Source organism: Filicampus tigris, chromosome 8, assembly GCF_054856515.1.
Source record: "Filicampus tigris isolate MCC_2025a chromosome 8, RoL_Ftig_1.0, whole genome shotgun sequence".
Classification (NCBI taxonomy): domain Eukaryota; kingdom Metazoa; phylum Chordata; class Actinopteri; order Syngnathiformes; family Syngnathidae; genus Filicampus; species Filicampus tigris.
In genome coordinates this window covers 9,625,901-9,642,172 of record NC_141224.1, presented here as the reverse complement: position 1 = coordinate 9,642,172, position 16,272 = coordinate 9,625,901, and the positions used below count along the sequence as shown (strand labels likewise).

Here is a 16,272-nt window from a genome sequence, read left to right as displayed (position 1 = left end):
TGTAAAACCATCCGTTTTTCTGATGTTATTTATAAACTGTAGGTTAGAGTAAAATAAACATTTTTGTTTTATTCGATGGACAAAATACTATAACTTCGGAATTCCAAATTGTCATTTAGAGCATTGATTTGCACAAAGTGAAAAATTGGTTGAGACATTTTTTCCAGAACTATACATGGTTACATATTGTTAGCCTAATAGCATAGTTGTTTAAGTCGTATTTGAATGTTTTGGGAAAACAAGAAAAAAAAATATTTTTTAGCATTTTTATTGATATTGTTAACCTACTAGCATAATTGACAGTATTTTTTTAACTTGCTGTGACAATATTTGTACTTGCAAAAAATTTTTTTTTTTCTTGTTTTCTGAAAACGTTCAAATCCATATGCATGTAAACATAAGAAAGTGAAGCCAATGATGCTTGTTTGTGACATTATAGCTTGTGGCTAATCATTAATGCAAACAACCCCCTTTTTTCTTTTATTTTGTAACTACGCCTAGATAAAAAGGTTTGTAATCTCAGGGCAAACATTTTTCTATGTGGATTTTTTTTTCCTTTTTCTTTTGGTAACCCGCCCCCACCAGCCCGGTTTGGCTTTATTTGCCTAAAATAATTTTTAAATGGCTGTTTTTCTTTGTACTAGATTGCCAAAGATTGGCGACTTTTGGATTGGCTGTCCTTGTATGTGCCTGGTGCCACACATGAGCGTTTACAATAGTTTTGCAATCATTGATAATTTTTGCATGCCTTGATGCTTTTTTAAACGCTTTTTCCTGCAACTTTTGCCTTGATGGAACATTTGTACTGTAGTCGAGCAGCTTGTCAGCCAAAGAATGCATAGCCAAGCGCTTTTTGGAAAATACTTGATGGCTTTCTTTTTTTTTTTTTGGTGATATTTTGTTAGCCAAAAGTGCCTTCTAGTCCTATTCAAAGATTTGGAGTTAACAGAGTTGATGTGTGACATAAACACTGTTAATTGAAATGTTTTGAATGTTTGGAAATCTGCCAAATGAAATGCTTGCTGTTTTGAGATATCATGTCTGTCTTGATCAAAGACATTTCGTCAATATTGGATTATTTTTGTGCTTCTTTTCCAAATAAAAATGTAAAAAAAAAAAAAAAATGTTTTGGTTTATGAATATACCAACTCCCCCAAATAACAACCACCAACTGGACACCGAGGCCTGATGAACCTAAACAACGATACGCTGGAATGGATTGCTAAAATAGAGCAGGATCTGATGACAGACCTACGCAAGAGAGATGAATATCTTTAAAAAAAAAATAAAATTACATTTTACAAATATCCAACAAACATATAGTTACATCTTAAAATATGTGCACAAGAAAAGAGAAAAGTCACGTAAATTTATTTGCCGGCTTGTAATGGAACATCTGTGGGCATAAGATGATCAAATTTAATTCTGAACATTTTTCTATTTTTTTTTTTTAACTATTTTAAAACGTTATTCTTATATTTTCCTACTTTTAATTGCATTCCCCCCATCTTAAATTCCTGAAATGTCACATTTTTCGTTCGTTTTTTTTTCTCTTAAAATTATAATCTCATAATCATTGTGTCCAATTGCAACGTTCATTATCATTTTCTACTAAAATGTTGACATTTTTGGGGGAAATTTTAAGATGTTGACTTGGTTGGTCATATAAATGAAAACATTCTAAAATTCTAAACTTTTTTTCTTGGAATATAGCTTTTTTATATACTGTACTTAATTTTTTGTTTTTTTCTCATGATACTACTTGAAGTGTCTAATTTCTTCTCATGTAACTATAAGTGTTTTCTCGTACAATAACGACATTTTCTAGTAACAGAGAGAAGGTCCAGCAACCATCAAACGTTTCACAACTGATGACATCACAGGCCAGGCCCACCCCTTGGCATCGTGCCAAGTATGACGTCATACTTTCGACCCCGCACCTTTGCTCATTTTAATCCTATGACATCACGTCCGGTGGCATACTTAATGCACCTACCCTTTTCGCCCATATTTGGACTTCCTATGACATCACTTTCTGGATGACATCATAATTACGCCCCTTTGGGCTCTGTGCCAAGTCGATTATGTCATACTTCCGGCAATGCAACTTTGCTCATATTTGGACTCCCTATATTCTATTTCCACCCCTCTGGATTTCGTGCCAAACCTCATGAAGTCATATTTCCGTCGCGCTTCTGACCACATGCTTCCATGTCCCTATTTGGTGACGTGGCAGATATGGTTCCCACTATTATTAACATGAGAATAATAAATGTTCTAAAATGACATTTTGTCGTAAGAGAAGTACATTTTATTGTTACAATTACAAGACTACACCTATGATGGCTTTTTTTTATTTACAAATATACACAAAGAAAACAAATGGTTACATCCTGAAATACATGACCACCTGTACAAAAAAATGAAAAACACTGAACAGCATCCCGCAGGGTATGTAAGTGGCATCTGTAAAGCTGACTTTTGATGGACTTCTGAGAAATGATTTTAAAAAATGTGACAATGAGTAAAAAAGTTACTACTGCATCATAGTGCCACCAAGCATAGACGTCATCTGTAAAGCTGACAATTTAAAGACAAAGTGCTGCTTGTACTCTCTGCAGTGGAGTACGAAAACATCTGCGACTGGCCAGTTCATGAGGAAATCCACAAATACATACCGGTATATAGACTTTTTTTTTTTTTTTTTAAACATACAATTTGGGGAAAGCAAGCAATTGTGTAAAAAAAAAAAAAAAAAAAAAAAAAATCAAGCATGTTCAAACATTTCTGAAGTTTTCTTCTATGTTTTTCTTGTATTATTAGGACTTCATACTCGCTGAAAGCCTTGACCTTTTTTTTCATAAAATTATGACAATTCTATAATTTTTTCTGAAATTCCTGGTAAATACTGGAATCTCATAATATAACTGTTCTCTTAATATGCTGCTGTAAAATAACTATCCTCGCACTATTATTCTAATGTATGTAATTATTCCTGCTCATACGATTTTTTTTATAGGCAATTGTGTAAAAACAATCATGTTAAAAACGTGACCAAATTTATACGTTTCTGGAAGTTTTTGTAAAAAAGTGTTTTTCAGCCATTTGCAATTTTGACATTTTTGTCATAATGTTTTCTTGTAAACAATTGTAGCTTCTCCAGTCATATACTGTAATTGAGCCCTAAAATTGTTATTGTTTTTCTCAGAATATTACAATATTACTGTCTGTTATGACTTTTATCATAATATAATTGTTTTCCCTTGCATGACTGTTTTTTTGGTTTTGCTAACATGCAGTTTGTGGAAAAACAACCATCTTAAAAGGTGAGCAAATTCAAACAATTTTTGTGCTAAAGTGCATCATTACATAGCGAATAACTCTAGGAAACCAGCCAAAGTTGGAGAATAAAAAAACAAAAACTGAATGTTAGCTAGCTGAAGAGGGTTCAAACCATCCTGACGTCCTGCCGCCAAGTCTTTTTTCCCCCCACCCCGAGTCCCTCCACTTGGGCGGCGTCCCACCTGAAGTGGGGTCTCTTCACCATGGGTGAAAAACCAGCGTCCTCCCTCTGGGGGCGTACGGCATCTCGGATGCCGTTTTGGGAGCCTCGCGTGCGTTCGCGTCGGTGACGGGGTCAGCGCGGCGTTCTCTCGGGCGAGGGGGGGCGGCGGAGGGGCGGCAGGTCGTAGTGGCCCGGGATGTGGCTGTTGACCGGCAGGTCGTAGTGGCCCTGCGGGTCCTCGTAGGGGGCATGGCCCACGGAATGCTGACGCTCTGCGGGCGGGGAAAACGTTCAATTGTTAGCTCATTCATGAACAAATGAGAGTCAGCACACACCTGCCACCATTTCGAATGCCTCTGATTAACACCAAATAAAGTTCAGATGTTCTAGTAGGTTTTTCCTGATAATTTTAGCTTTCAAGGCAGAAGTCTGAAGGTTTTTGTGCCATTTGGAATTGTTCACAATTCCCATTTTGTTTTTCACTGCATATGAGAAAACCCATTGGAACAGGGGTGTGTAGACTTTTTATATCCGCTGTATAATTTGTCGTGTTTGTGGCTCACGTCGTCGTAGAGAGGCGGCGTTGAAGGGCGGGGGAGGCGGGGGTCCGCTTTGGGTGTACGCTCGCTCTCGGGGGACGGCTGCCTTCATTTCCATGTAGCTGCTTTCGGGGGGGCAGAAGGGGGGTCCTGGCAGATCTTTAATGGTGGCGTAAGGGTTCTCGCTATTCAGGGAACTGCTGCTCGCCATCCCCACCACCTCTGTCAGTTCTGGACCAGCAAATATCATCACAATTCATGATTTAGCTACAAGTATAGCGTCACAAAACCAGCAACATAATCAAAAATCATCATTAGTGTTCTAAATTACAAACACACAGAAAAACATTACTTTTAAAAAATATATATTTTATTGTTGTTGTGGACTAAAATGTAAAGCTTAAGTTTAAAATTAGATTAGTGGTATTTTGTATAATAGTAATACAAAATGAAGTTTCTTCTAAATAAATAACAATTGTTGTTGTAATGTTATTCTAATATTCTCAATGTAATTATTTCTTCTCTTTTACCAAATCAAGAATTGTGTTGTTTTTCAAAAAACATTTTACTGAACCATTTTTTTTGTTTCCTAAATTTTAAAAACGTATATATTTTTGTTTTCAGGATAAAGTATTTACTTACTGTCATTTTTTTCCCCTCATTGTTGTTTTCTGGATAAAATAAATCAAAACCAATATGGATTTTTAGAGCCGGGGCTTCAAAGTCTGGCAGTACCACTCTGTGCCACTAGAGTGTGCGAATGAGTCCTAAGTATCTGCAGCGTCACTTAAAAGGATTCAACCTTCAACATTTCAACATTCAACCAACCTTTGTTGAAATATTTTCCGAGGCTGGCGCTGTAACTGTAACTCCGATCGATCCCAAACGCTCCTGTGAACACCAACAATTCCTTTTATTAGGGAAAGAGATCATAAAAATGCGTTTTTATTGTTTTATGTTCAACAAGTCTTCTTGATTCTATCCAGAGGAAATACTGTCAAAGTTTCTTTATAGCCAATAAAAGAAGACTTGGCAACACAATAACAAGACGATTGAATCAAATCCAAATGTCTTCTGTTCAGCTGACTTTGAATGCACAAGTGAAAGTGTAGGCAGTGGTGGGAAGTTACATATGTACTTCACTCGATTTTTAAGGTATATTTACTTTATGAGAGTATTTAGTTGTGTGACAACTTTTTACTTTTACTTTCCACATTAGAAATGTATGCCTTTCTTTGTCAAAGTAGAATGGTTAATTTTTTTAACATGAATTAAGAAACAGTGGTACCTCAAGGCACCAGTCTAGGTGATTTTTTTTTTTTTTGTCTTCGATATTGGAAAAAATCTGAAAATAGGTGAATTAGTGACTAGCAAATATGCAGGGGAACACTGTGCTTCTACTTTATTATAGTTGTTTTTTATTCCACAATCATCTGGATTTGTAATTTAATCTGGGGTAAAAAAACCCAGATGTGTGTTGAGGTCTGGTCTGACCTGGCTCCTTATTGCGAGCTTCGTGGTGTTTCCAGTCGGCGGGCAGAGTCGCGTTGCTCTCCACGCCAAAAAGGCCACGCCTCTCCCGATCCGTGTTCTTCATGCTGCAGAACAACTGCTTGTTGGTGTTCTGCCATTAAAAAAAAAAAAAAAAAAAAAAAAAAAGGAATCAGAAAAGGGGGGCAAAGAGTGACCTTGAAGGAGTGGAGTGGATGAGGGTCACCTTGATGGTGCGGTCGTGGTTGTTGGGGAGGTGAGGCAGCGGCGGGCGGTTGTCCCGAAGTGTGTGGTAACTGGGGTTGGAGTAGTAGTGCTGATAGTTGGGAGCCACATCTGCACACACACACACGCACGCACACACATCAATGAAGTCACATAATTGACACAACACCTAGATGTCCAAAATAGCGAACCAAGCAAGTTATGGATTTGAGAAAAAAAAAACAACACTTGTTTTTCTTTCTTTTTGTCTTAAGAAGATAACATTTTAAAAAACATCTTTGTTGATTTTTTTCACTTTTTTTGAAAAAAAAAATGAAAAAGAATTAAATCCCACAAAATGTTTGTTTTCCTTCATTAGTTTTCTGGATAAGCATAAATCCATTTTTAAAAAAATTATTATTATTATTATTATTATTAGTTGTTTTATGGATTCACTTTTTAAAAGTACCTTATAACGGTGTTAGTTTTCTAGATAAGAAATATATATTCTTAAAAAAAGAATTGTCATTTTCTAGATACAAATATTTACAAAAAAAAGTGCAATCATGGGGGATCTTTAAACCCCGAAAATGTCGGTTGTTTTCTGGATTTTCTTTTAAAATAATATCATAGATCATACAGATTTTTAAAAAACTCCCAATTTTTGTTGTTTTATGAATAACTTTTTTAAAAATTTCAAAATTTTAAATGAAGATTTGTCGTTGCCTTTTGGATCGAAAGCAACAATATAAGAGGAGTGACGTGAAACTTCAATCAAATCTTCAATGTTGAAATCTATTCGGAAAGTTGAACACGCGGCCACGTGCGCGGCGCCTACCTGGTACGGCGTACTCGGAGTTGACGGTGCGGCTGGCGGAGAAGGAGACGGCGGGCGCGGTGTTGTGCTTGAGCCGTTGCTGCCGTCGGTAGAGCAGCAGCAGAACCAGCAGCAGCACCACCAGGATGACGAGCGCCACCACACCGCTGATGGCCGCCCACGACTCCTTCTCGCCCGGGGGCAGCGGGACCATCACGCTGCCGGGCTCCGATGCCTCCTCTGAAAACAAGCATGAGATCAATTTTCTAAAAAATGTAAATAAGAAAGCGGAATGACATGATTTCAAAGAAAAAAAATTCAAGACAAATCTGAATTAAAAAAAAAAAAATAAAAAATTGCGTGTCTCATGATTGCGTGTGTGCGCGCATGTTCACGCACCTTGTTGACAGTCAACGTCGTCACACACACATTCTCCCGTGACGCGGTCGCACAAGACATTGGCGGGACAGGAGCAAGTTTGGGAGCAAAAGGAGCCGAAACGTCCGGCGCTGCATGCTGCAGACCAAAAATAGATTTGAATATCCAACGAAGAAATGAAGCCAACGCTCAATTTGAAGATGATAACGGTGCTGACGTATGGAGCAGTCTGTGGCAGTCCAGCCGGGAAGACACCGGCATTGGCCGTCCCGGTGGTTGCACGTGGCGTTGTTGGCGCAGCTGACGCACACTTCGGAGCAACCCTTGCCGTAGTAGCCGGACGGACAAACTGCAGCACACGACGCGCAGTGTGAACAACCACACACACTCAAAAATCTTAGCCATTCTTGGGTGTTTTTAGCTGTGTGTTTGGGGTCATTATCCTGGTGCAAGACTCATGACCTGAGCCCAAGCTTTTTGACAGCGGGAAGCACATTTCACTCAAGAATACCTCAATAGTTTGGAGATTGTATTGTGCCCTGGAGAGATTCAAGACACCCACTAATTAGTGGGTTATTATGTGTAGGAGCTAAATATTGGACGCACCCTGATGGCATTCATCTCCGGTGTACCCCGGAAGGCAGTCGCACTCGCCGGTCACGTGGTGGCAGCGGTACGACTGGCCGCAGGACGGGCAGGACTGGCTGCACTGGTCGCCGTACGTACCCGATCTGCATTCTGGGCAAGCCGAAAGGCGTCAGCCGCGGACTGGGCTCGTGATCGATCGGGTGTCGCTCGGCGACACTCACTGTTCTGACAGGTGACTCCCCAGAAGCCCGGGCGGCACACGCACGCCCCCGTTTCCCGCAGGCACGTGTCGCTGTTGGGGCAGTGCTTGAAGCAGGTCTGGTTGCAACGGCGCCCCCACAGGCCCTCGGAGCACGGCTCGTTGCAACGTGGGCCTGAGGGAGACAAGGGGGCTTTTATACGTTGTCAGATTATGATTTGATTGATTGACTGCTTCTTTCTTGCTTTCTTTTTTAAAATCTTTTCTATATTCATGCAGCATGCTAGGTAGCTAATCCTGGCTTTGTAATATGACTTTGTATCTTTTTGCTGCTGCTCTTTGATTATTAAACTAACACATCACATCGCTGATTTTAGATTTTTTTTTTTTTTTTCCTAGAACATTTGGGGTGTTTTCTGTATTAAAAAACAATCAAACATATGTTTGTATTTTTTCCTGATAATTTCTTCCTGTTTTCTACATTTTTATTTTAACTCCGATTTTGGTTGTTGTTTTCTAGATAAAAACAAAGTAAACGTTTTGTGTTTCCCACATTTATACTGTGTATATGTATACCGGTAGTTTTATCACCTTTTTTTTGCAATTACATGGTCACTTAAAATGAAAATTCAAATGATATTATTAGACATGTTATTTGTATCCATTTTTTTATTAAAACTAATATTTAAAAATATATATTTTATACACAATAAACATTTTTAGATGATTTTTGTTCAAACTAGATGCTGTAAACTTAAAATAATAAAAAATATTCCACTTTTTGTGGATTGTCTTTTTTAATAAAACAGTACAAAATTACGTATTTGTAAAATATAAACAAATATACACGTTAAATTATTCTTTGTAGAGTTTTGGTTTTTAAAGTTTGTTGGGATTAATAATAGTCTTTTTTTCTGAATAAAATTATTTTATATATGGTATATGTACACATTCAGTAGATGAAAATACGAATAAAATAAATAAATACATACATAAATAAATGAACACAGTGTTCTTATCGTTCTGATTGTAATCGTTCTTAGAAATTTATATATTCATTTTTTTTTAGCAATAATTAAAACTGCAGTACAATTGTACATGACTGCAAGCTGAATACCTCTCAAAAGTGAGCATTATTATCTTATAAATGTGGCTTTTTTGTATTGTTTTGCCTGAAAGAATGGGCACTCACCCCACCAGCCTGGCAGACAGTGGCACTCCCCTGTGGTTGCCTGGCAACCGTCAGCATGGACGCAGTCGCATCTCTTCAGGCAGCCCCGCCCGAACGAGCCCATCTGCGAGTAAGAACCAAAGCCAATGAGGAGAGTCTCTGCAGGCTCTCAAGTGGACCAACGCCAGGCAAAATGTTACAATGGTGGGGGGCTGTCGCCATGGCAACGACTAGAATAAAGGCTTCCAAGGAAATTGTGGTAACTTTTTTTTAGAGCAGACACAACAATGTGGAACAATGGAGAACTGTCATTTGGCCATGGCAGATGTCTATTCTACATGGTCACTTGTTGCTAGGCAGAGTTCATCGGTGGTACCGCAGGTCAGGGTCAAAACTGGCATATGGCAGCCGTGTCAACTAAGCTATTCCAAAGTTGGACAGATGGATTATAATTTGTTTAATAATGCTCTGTATTACATGTAAAATGGAAAAAAAATAACCCTACCATAGGCACTTTTTGGGTTTCAGGATGACTTTTTTGTACACTTTTTTGTTGTTGTTTTCTTCATTAAAAATATAATATCGCTGTTGTTGTTTTCTGGATAGATGTTCTTGTTTTCTAGATATGGTATAGTGTTACCTGGATAAAAGAAAAAGAAAAAAATAACATATTTTTGGGGGTCGGAGGTGGGGATCAGGGGTAGGGTCAATTTTTCCCTCCTGTTTTCTGGATTTTGTCAATTCAGATTTTTATTGTTCTTTCTGGACACAATATATATTCGTCTGTTTTCTGGATAAGAATTTTTCATTTTTATGGATTTGTGAGTTCTCTGTGTAAATAACTTGCTTGTTTTCCAGATGTAGTAAAAACCCAATTTTGTTGTTTTCTTTTTTAATCTTTTTTGGGGGATTTATGGATGAAAATATTCAGATTTGGGAGGTATTTTCTGAGGAATTTAAATTGACATATTTTTGCTTCTTTTACGGATTAAAAAACTCACAATTTGAGTGTATTGAGTAAAACAAAAGTTGCTTTCTGGATAAAAAAGTAATTACTAACTGACTTTATTCGTTTTCTGGGTTCCTTTCATTTAAGTGTATTCTGGATAACAAATAGAATGCCAAACTTATTTTAAAAACCCCCAAACAGAAACACTGCCACCTGCTGTGTTTGAAGGGGCGCTGCCCCCCCTAATACATCCAAACTGTTCTTCTAGACCAGGGGTCTACAATCCTGTTCCTGGAGGTCCTCTGTCCCGCCTGTTTTCAATCTCTCCCTGCTGCAACACATCTGATTCAAATGAAAACACCGGCAGGACAGCGGACCTGAGTGACTGTAAACGTGCCAAAAACTCACCGGGCATGACTGGTCGCAGTGCGCCCCCTGCCAGCCGGCCGTGCATGTGCAGGATCCGTCCGCGGGGTTACATTTAGCCCCGTTAGCGCACTGACAGGTGGCGTTGCATCCACGGCCCCAGGTTCCCTCCAAGCACGGAAGCGAGCAGTCGGCTCCTCGCCAGCCTGAAGACAAAAAATGAGAGTGACGGTGGGAAGTTTAACGAGTCATCACCCGCATTGGTGAAGAACTTTGACCTTCTTTGCAGAAACAGGTGCCGTCGATGGGCGAGCAATCCACAACGTTCTTGCAGGAACATTCCAGGGAGCAGTTCTTGCCGTAGGTGCCGCTTTTGCATGGATTCTCGCAGTGAACACCCTGGGGGGGAAAAAAAAAAATCGAAATCAGCATGAACTACAGTAGAGAGAAGACCTCCAGCAAGGCCTAAATGATAAGACAGATACTATAATGAAGCATCTGCTTAGACGATGAAACAAAAGACAAGCGGCGGTGGATAAGCGCTTCATTGTAAAACGAACGGCTAACGACGCCAAAGAAAAGCATTTCTCTCAACCGTAGATACACGTTATGCAATCCTTTTCTTGCGTCCACTGGTGAGCCCCTGACTCACTCATCCAATCACAAATCACAGACTACCTTCATGGTCTCACCATGAAGGAGGTTGGATCGTATTTCATTGTTCATCCGGTCACAATACATCGTTGGCTTGGATAGATGAACAAAGGGCAAAGACTCGCAGTATTTATCGTAACCAACTAATTGAGAGAAATTGGATCACTTCCCACACTATACTACTGTGGTTGTGAACTGATGATGGCAGACCGTGTATCCGGGGGTGCACTGGCAAAGTCCGGTGGCGCCGTGGCACACGCCGCCATTGACGCACAAGCAGGGCTCCAGGCAGCCGTCACCGTAGAAACCGCGGGCGCAGGTTTCGTTGCAATGCAGCCCGGCCCAGCCCGCCTGGCACGTGCACTCGCCTTTCATCGGGTGGCAGCTGAAGGGAAGAGTCAGGTAGGTAGTAACGTAACGTGTTTCATATCACATTCATTCCATTTAACTACAAATAACTTTGACTTGAAATGAAAATATAAAAAAAATAAATAAAATGAAAAAAAATGTTAAGATTTTAATGCAGATTGTTGGTTGATTTAAAAAAAATGACTAGAAAGCAATTGTTGTTTTCCGCATTTAAAAAAAAAAAAAAAGTAATGATTTTGATATTTTGATTTCAAGATTTAAAAATAGTACAATTGACATAATAGCATTCTGGATTAAATAAAGCATCAATTCAAAATATATATAAAATATATATAATATTTTCCCAAAATTATGAATACATAAAATATTTTTTCCCCTCCAGATTTAATAGATCAAAAAATATATATATATTGCATTCTGTAGTTTCAAAATTAATCATTTTATTTAAATTAAACTTAATTGAAATTAATTGCAAATAATGCATCAATTTTAAACACTAAAAAGGTAAAAAGTGTAGACATTGACATAACAGTACATTCAAGTCATTCCTATCCACAATGTTCTAAGACATGCTTTAAAACCATAATGAAGAATATTAAGCCCTTTTGCATGCACATCACTCTCTGCCAGTCAAATGAGTTGACTAAGCTTCATGTTTTTGTGGCCGCCAGGGGGCGCTATTTGCCTGCAAACTCACAAACAGTAGAGAGGCCTCAAGTGAGATGAGCATAGACGCTAACAGAATCACTTTTATCAGAACTGGATAACACATGCGGCTTGTAAAGTTGTTTGGTTTGTACGCAGCCAACTCAACTCAACTTTATTTGTATGTTCACCTGAGCGTGTGTTTGTCCTGGCACAGACACGTGCGTTCACAGTGCATGCCGTATTTTCCGTGCGGGCACATCCTGTCCTTGCAGCTGGGCCCGCTGAAGCCCGGTTCGCACAGGCAGCCGCCGTCGATATTGTAACAGCGAGCGCCGTTGGCGCAGTCGCACGCACCTTCGCAGTCCTGACCGTAAGATCCCACCGCGCACTCCTCGTTGCACCTGAGCAAGCCAAACATGAAATTAGAAACACACACACACGCACACAAATGTGTGCTTTTTCTTCTGTCTGCATTTTCAGTGAAGGGCACGTCGGTCATTGCCCCAACCAGTTAAAAAAATGTAACAAGTATTTTCTTTGAACAATTACGTTTCAAATTTGTCCTCATCGATGATGTCAGCACTTTCAATTAGTGTGTGCAGATGCGTGCATATTATAAATCAGCATTCAAAAAAGTCTTCGATATAAATACAGAAATATTCTCATTAAATTATGTTAATTGTCAAATTATTATAAAATCAGACTATTTTCTTTAACTGTATACTGAAACATTTCATATTTCATCCGCTATTTATTTTTCAAATGTGTTATTAGACAGGTTTTATTTTATTAAATAAAGTGCAGGTGGCAAAATAACATTTTACAGGACATTTTACTGTTTGTAAAAACACAAATGTCATTTTTTCAAATCTATATATTCAATACACTCCACATCTCTAAGTGGTGGAGTAAAATAAATATTCAAACAACCTACATATCATTACGGAACACATTTCTTAGATACAAAATAATTGAAAATCTATTTTTACTTAGAATTTTTAATTTATTGTACTGTGCAGATTGCAACATGAAAATGTATATACTCAATGTTGTATTTTTCCAACAATATACATGTGTATACATTTATTATTCTAATTTCTTCCCTTCTGTTTTTTTTTAAATTAATTTCCTTTTATTTTTAGAAATGTATTTATGTCTGGACTGCGTTGCGATTGGTTAACGCAACACATCAGAGACCTTGACAACTACACACCTGTTACCAGTAAACCCTTTGGCACACTTGCACTGTCCTGTCTCGGGGTCGCACTTGCCACGATTATGGCAAATGCACTCCTCGGCACAGTTGGGTCCATAGCGTCCCTCGGGGCAGCGCTCTGTGCACACAGAACCCTAAAAGGAGGCAGCAGCAGTTTCAAAGAAAAGGTCAGTTGAAAGGTGAAGTACAATGCACAAAAATACAATGGCACACCTGTGAGGTCGCTGGATTGTCTCAACTAAGGAGAAGTGCTCACTAACATAGATTTGGGCAGATTTATGAACAATATTTGAGTGAAATCGGCCTTTTACGTACATAGAAAAAGTCTCTTTTGACTTCAGTTCATTTAAAATGGGAGCCAAAACAAAAATGTTGCTTTTTTATTTTTGTTCAGCGTAGATTTACACAAGGGGACGTTTTACTTACCGTCCATCCGGGAGGGCAGGCACAGATCCCTTTGCCCCGACAGATGCCGCCATTTTGACACGGACACCGCGCAGGACACTTTCTGGAGCACGGCCTCTCACAGCTACAAATGCATCCAATAATAGCTATCAGCTCTCATTTTCATTGTACATGTGTACCCAATGGTGGGTTGCCTAACCTTTATTGAGCACATACTTTACATTAGAAACGTCTCGCTTCTCAAAGCAAATAAGCAAAAAACTGTGAGTAATTGACGCCCGCCCCAAAATGTTTACAAATACATACATGAACAGTTTAAATTATAAATATACCACAAACTATGATATCAAAACACTTTGATATTTCAAAGACTTCTGACAATGTAACCCTTAAAAAATAAATGGCTTACAGTTGATGCACCGGAAATGTAAGTAGATGCACATGCGCCAAAGACTCTCCAAGAACACTAACAACCCAGGCTAAAGTTAGCTCCTTGACATACAAGATCTCCAATTATGTTAAATATAACGGCAATTACTCCTTTCCAGTTAGCCGGGGCATTCACGTTATAGTATGGCCATCTTAAAGCATCACGGAATGAGCACAAAAATACCTTCTCTGCTCATGGAAATCAAATGAAAAAAAAAAAAGTGAAATTGAATCATTTCCTGCAGCACAGCAGATGATGTTTGACGGTCATGAATCTGTGCCATGAAGTACTTACAAGGTGCCGGTGAAGCCATCCCGGCACGTGCACTCTCCACTGGCTTTATGGCAGGATCCTCCGGTCCCGCACTTGCACTTCTGCAAGCAGCCTTTCCCAAAGGTTCCAGCGGGACACGCCTCCTCGCAGCGGAGTCCAATGAAACCCGGAGGGCACTGACACGTCCCCTTGGCCGGGTCGCACAATCCGCCGTTCTCGCACCTGCACTCCTGGCCGCAGCCTGGACCCCAGCGTTTGTCCTCACAGGCTGAGGGGAGACGGACACTGGGGATTATTTTGAGTTGTTTGGTTGATTTCTAATGTGCAAGGTGGCGGATTTCATGAACTGCCAAATGAATAATCCAGAATAATTGTGAAATGAATGAATAATTGTATGACTTTACATTTTGCTCACACCGTTGACTTTTTTTGACCATAGATGAATTCTAGTTGTATAGGTGAGTTCTATTGTGTAAGGCGGAGGTTATCATGAATCACTCGCAAGCAACGATTGCGTTCCAATTTTTCCATGACATGCTGACAGCTGGCACCTTGCACAACAGAAATGAAGATCGAATGGCTTATTATTTCAATTGGAACGCATGATATTTCATCCAGATGGCTATTGTAGTTACTTGTTTGGATTTGAACTAACGAGTGATCCAGCTTGAGACACATCAAGTTCACATACTTAAGGTGTCCCACAAGGATGACAACTTGGCCCTCTGCCTTTTGTAATACCTCATCCATCAGAGGCTGGACTAGAACACTTTGAGAGTCCCTAAGTAGGAATTCTTCATTTCATCACAGACATGCCCAAATATTGTATGCTCACAACTTGGTGGGAACAGTTCGGGGGAACATTTGAGCCGTTTTCCATACTTTCCTGCAAAACTTGTCATACAGTCCAATTCACGCGAGACATTTGCAGGACGTGACTGAATGTATGCGGGGGGAAAAAAAAAATAGGGAAAAGTTAGTGTTGAAGGCCTCCCTCGACGCTGGCACTTGATCCATTTTCCGCCCCTTCATAACAACGGTTACCTTCCCGTTAAAGAGCCTTTAGCATAATTTACGGGAAAGGCATCTATTAAGTGCTATGTGGTAACACTTGATGATGTCATCGAAAAATAAAATGATTCAATGACTTTCAAAAAAACATTGAGAACGTTTAACCGCAAGTAAATGAAGAACAGAACACTCCTGCACCAATTGCGGTTTTGTACCCCCAGCCCCCCGCCCTCAACTAACTCCTGTCATCCAAAATCTGGGGTGTCGTTTTACCGCCCTAGAGATTCAAACTATCGGGGGAGATTTGCATGGGGCGCACAAAAGATGGGCTCCCTTTTATCCAGCAGTGGACTTTCACACAGGGTTTGAGTTTCCCAGAGCATTCTATCTGTCCGATGATGTCACTGATGAAGGGGCGTCAGTCACATGAAAAACGGTGCCAATGATTTCATGTTGACCTCTGTGGATGTTATTTTTAAGTCACTTGGTAATACGAATCGAAGCCCAAGACACTTCTTGCATTTTCTTTTGTTGCTGTAGGGCTACGGCTCCCAAAATAGGTTCTACTAGATCCAAATTTGGCTCGGAGTGAGCTGCGCTGCCAGTGTTTATGCGGCCAACGTTATTGCTTCTTCTCGTCTAAACGGATCGGCAGAGGGGGGCTTGGCTCAGCTCTGTCATGTTGAGTAATGAGAAATTCAGCTGGTGTAGACCATTGTGTTTACACAGACCTTCCCATGCAGATTTACTGATGTGACTCGGTGGAAAAAAAAAAAAAAAAAAAAAGTAGAGTTTTACTTGTGCAGTGACTCTCCCAAATTTACTCAAGGACACCAACAAAATTAATTACCACCTCCGAAAGGGCCTAAAAATCATCAAAACAAGATAACAACAACTACAAAGCAGAGTGAAAATAGTAAAATGAATTGTTTCCCCAAACTGCATACCAGAGAAATATGTATGTATTGATGATGTATTGATGAATATACGCATCTGAGTTATTGTTACGTTGACTCTTCTGCATGTTACTGGACCGTTTGAGTTTACACATCCGTCCTT

At 39.5% G+C, this 16,272-nt stretch overlaps 1 protein-coding gene across 1 annotated transcript in view; it reads right to left on the bottom strand.

Annotated features, from left to right (window-relative positions):
• Positions 1 to 2,338: 2,338 nt before the first annotated feature.
• Positions 2,339 to 16,272, bottom strand: part of pear1 (platelet endothelial aggregation receptor 1) — a 44,721-nt gene continuing 30,787 nt past the window's right edge. The window contains exons 7-24 of the mRNA XM_086038220.1: positions 14,224 to 14,470; positions 13,521 to 13,623; positions 13,092 to 13,228; positions 12,067 to 12,279; positions 11,072 to 11,246; positions 10,486 to 10,606; positions 10,250 to 10,413; positions 8,914 to 9,016; positions 7,744 to 7,896; positions 7,541 to 7,672; positions 7,152 to 7,283; positions 6,956 to 7,072; positions 6,578 to 6,796; positions 5,762 to 5,871; positions 5,539 to 5,668; positions 4,873 to 4,935; positions 4,069 to 4,275; positions 2,339 to 3,777 (exon numbers count right to left, since the gene is read on the bottom strand). Of these exons, the coding sequence (XP_085894346.1) occupies positions 3,638 to 3,777; positions 4,069 to 4,275; positions 4,873 to 4,935; positions 5,539 to 5,668; positions 5,762 to 5,871; positions 6,578 to 6,796; positions 6,956 to 7,072; positions 7,152 to 7,283; positions 7,541 to 7,672; positions 7,744 to 7,896; positions 8,914 to 9,016; positions 10,250 to 10,413; positions 10,486 to 10,606; positions 11,072 to 11,246; positions 12,067 to 12,279; positions 13,092 to 13,228; positions 13,521 to 13,623; positions 14,224 to 14,470 (2,666 nt within the window). The 3' untranslated portion in view covers positions 2,339 to 3,637. The remainder of the gene's footprint in view (positions 3,778 to 4,068; positions 4,276 to 4,872; positions 4,936 to 5,538; positions 5,669 to 5,761; positions 5,872 to 6,577; positions 6,797 to 6,955; positions 7,073 to 7,151; positions 7,284 to 7,540; positions 7,673 to 7,743; positions 7,897 to 8,913; positions 9,017 to 10,249; positions 10,414 to 10,485; positions 10,607 to 11,071; positions 11,247 to 12,066; positions 12,280 to 13,091; positions 13,229 to 13,520; positions 13,624 to 14,223; positions 14,471 to 16,272) is intronic.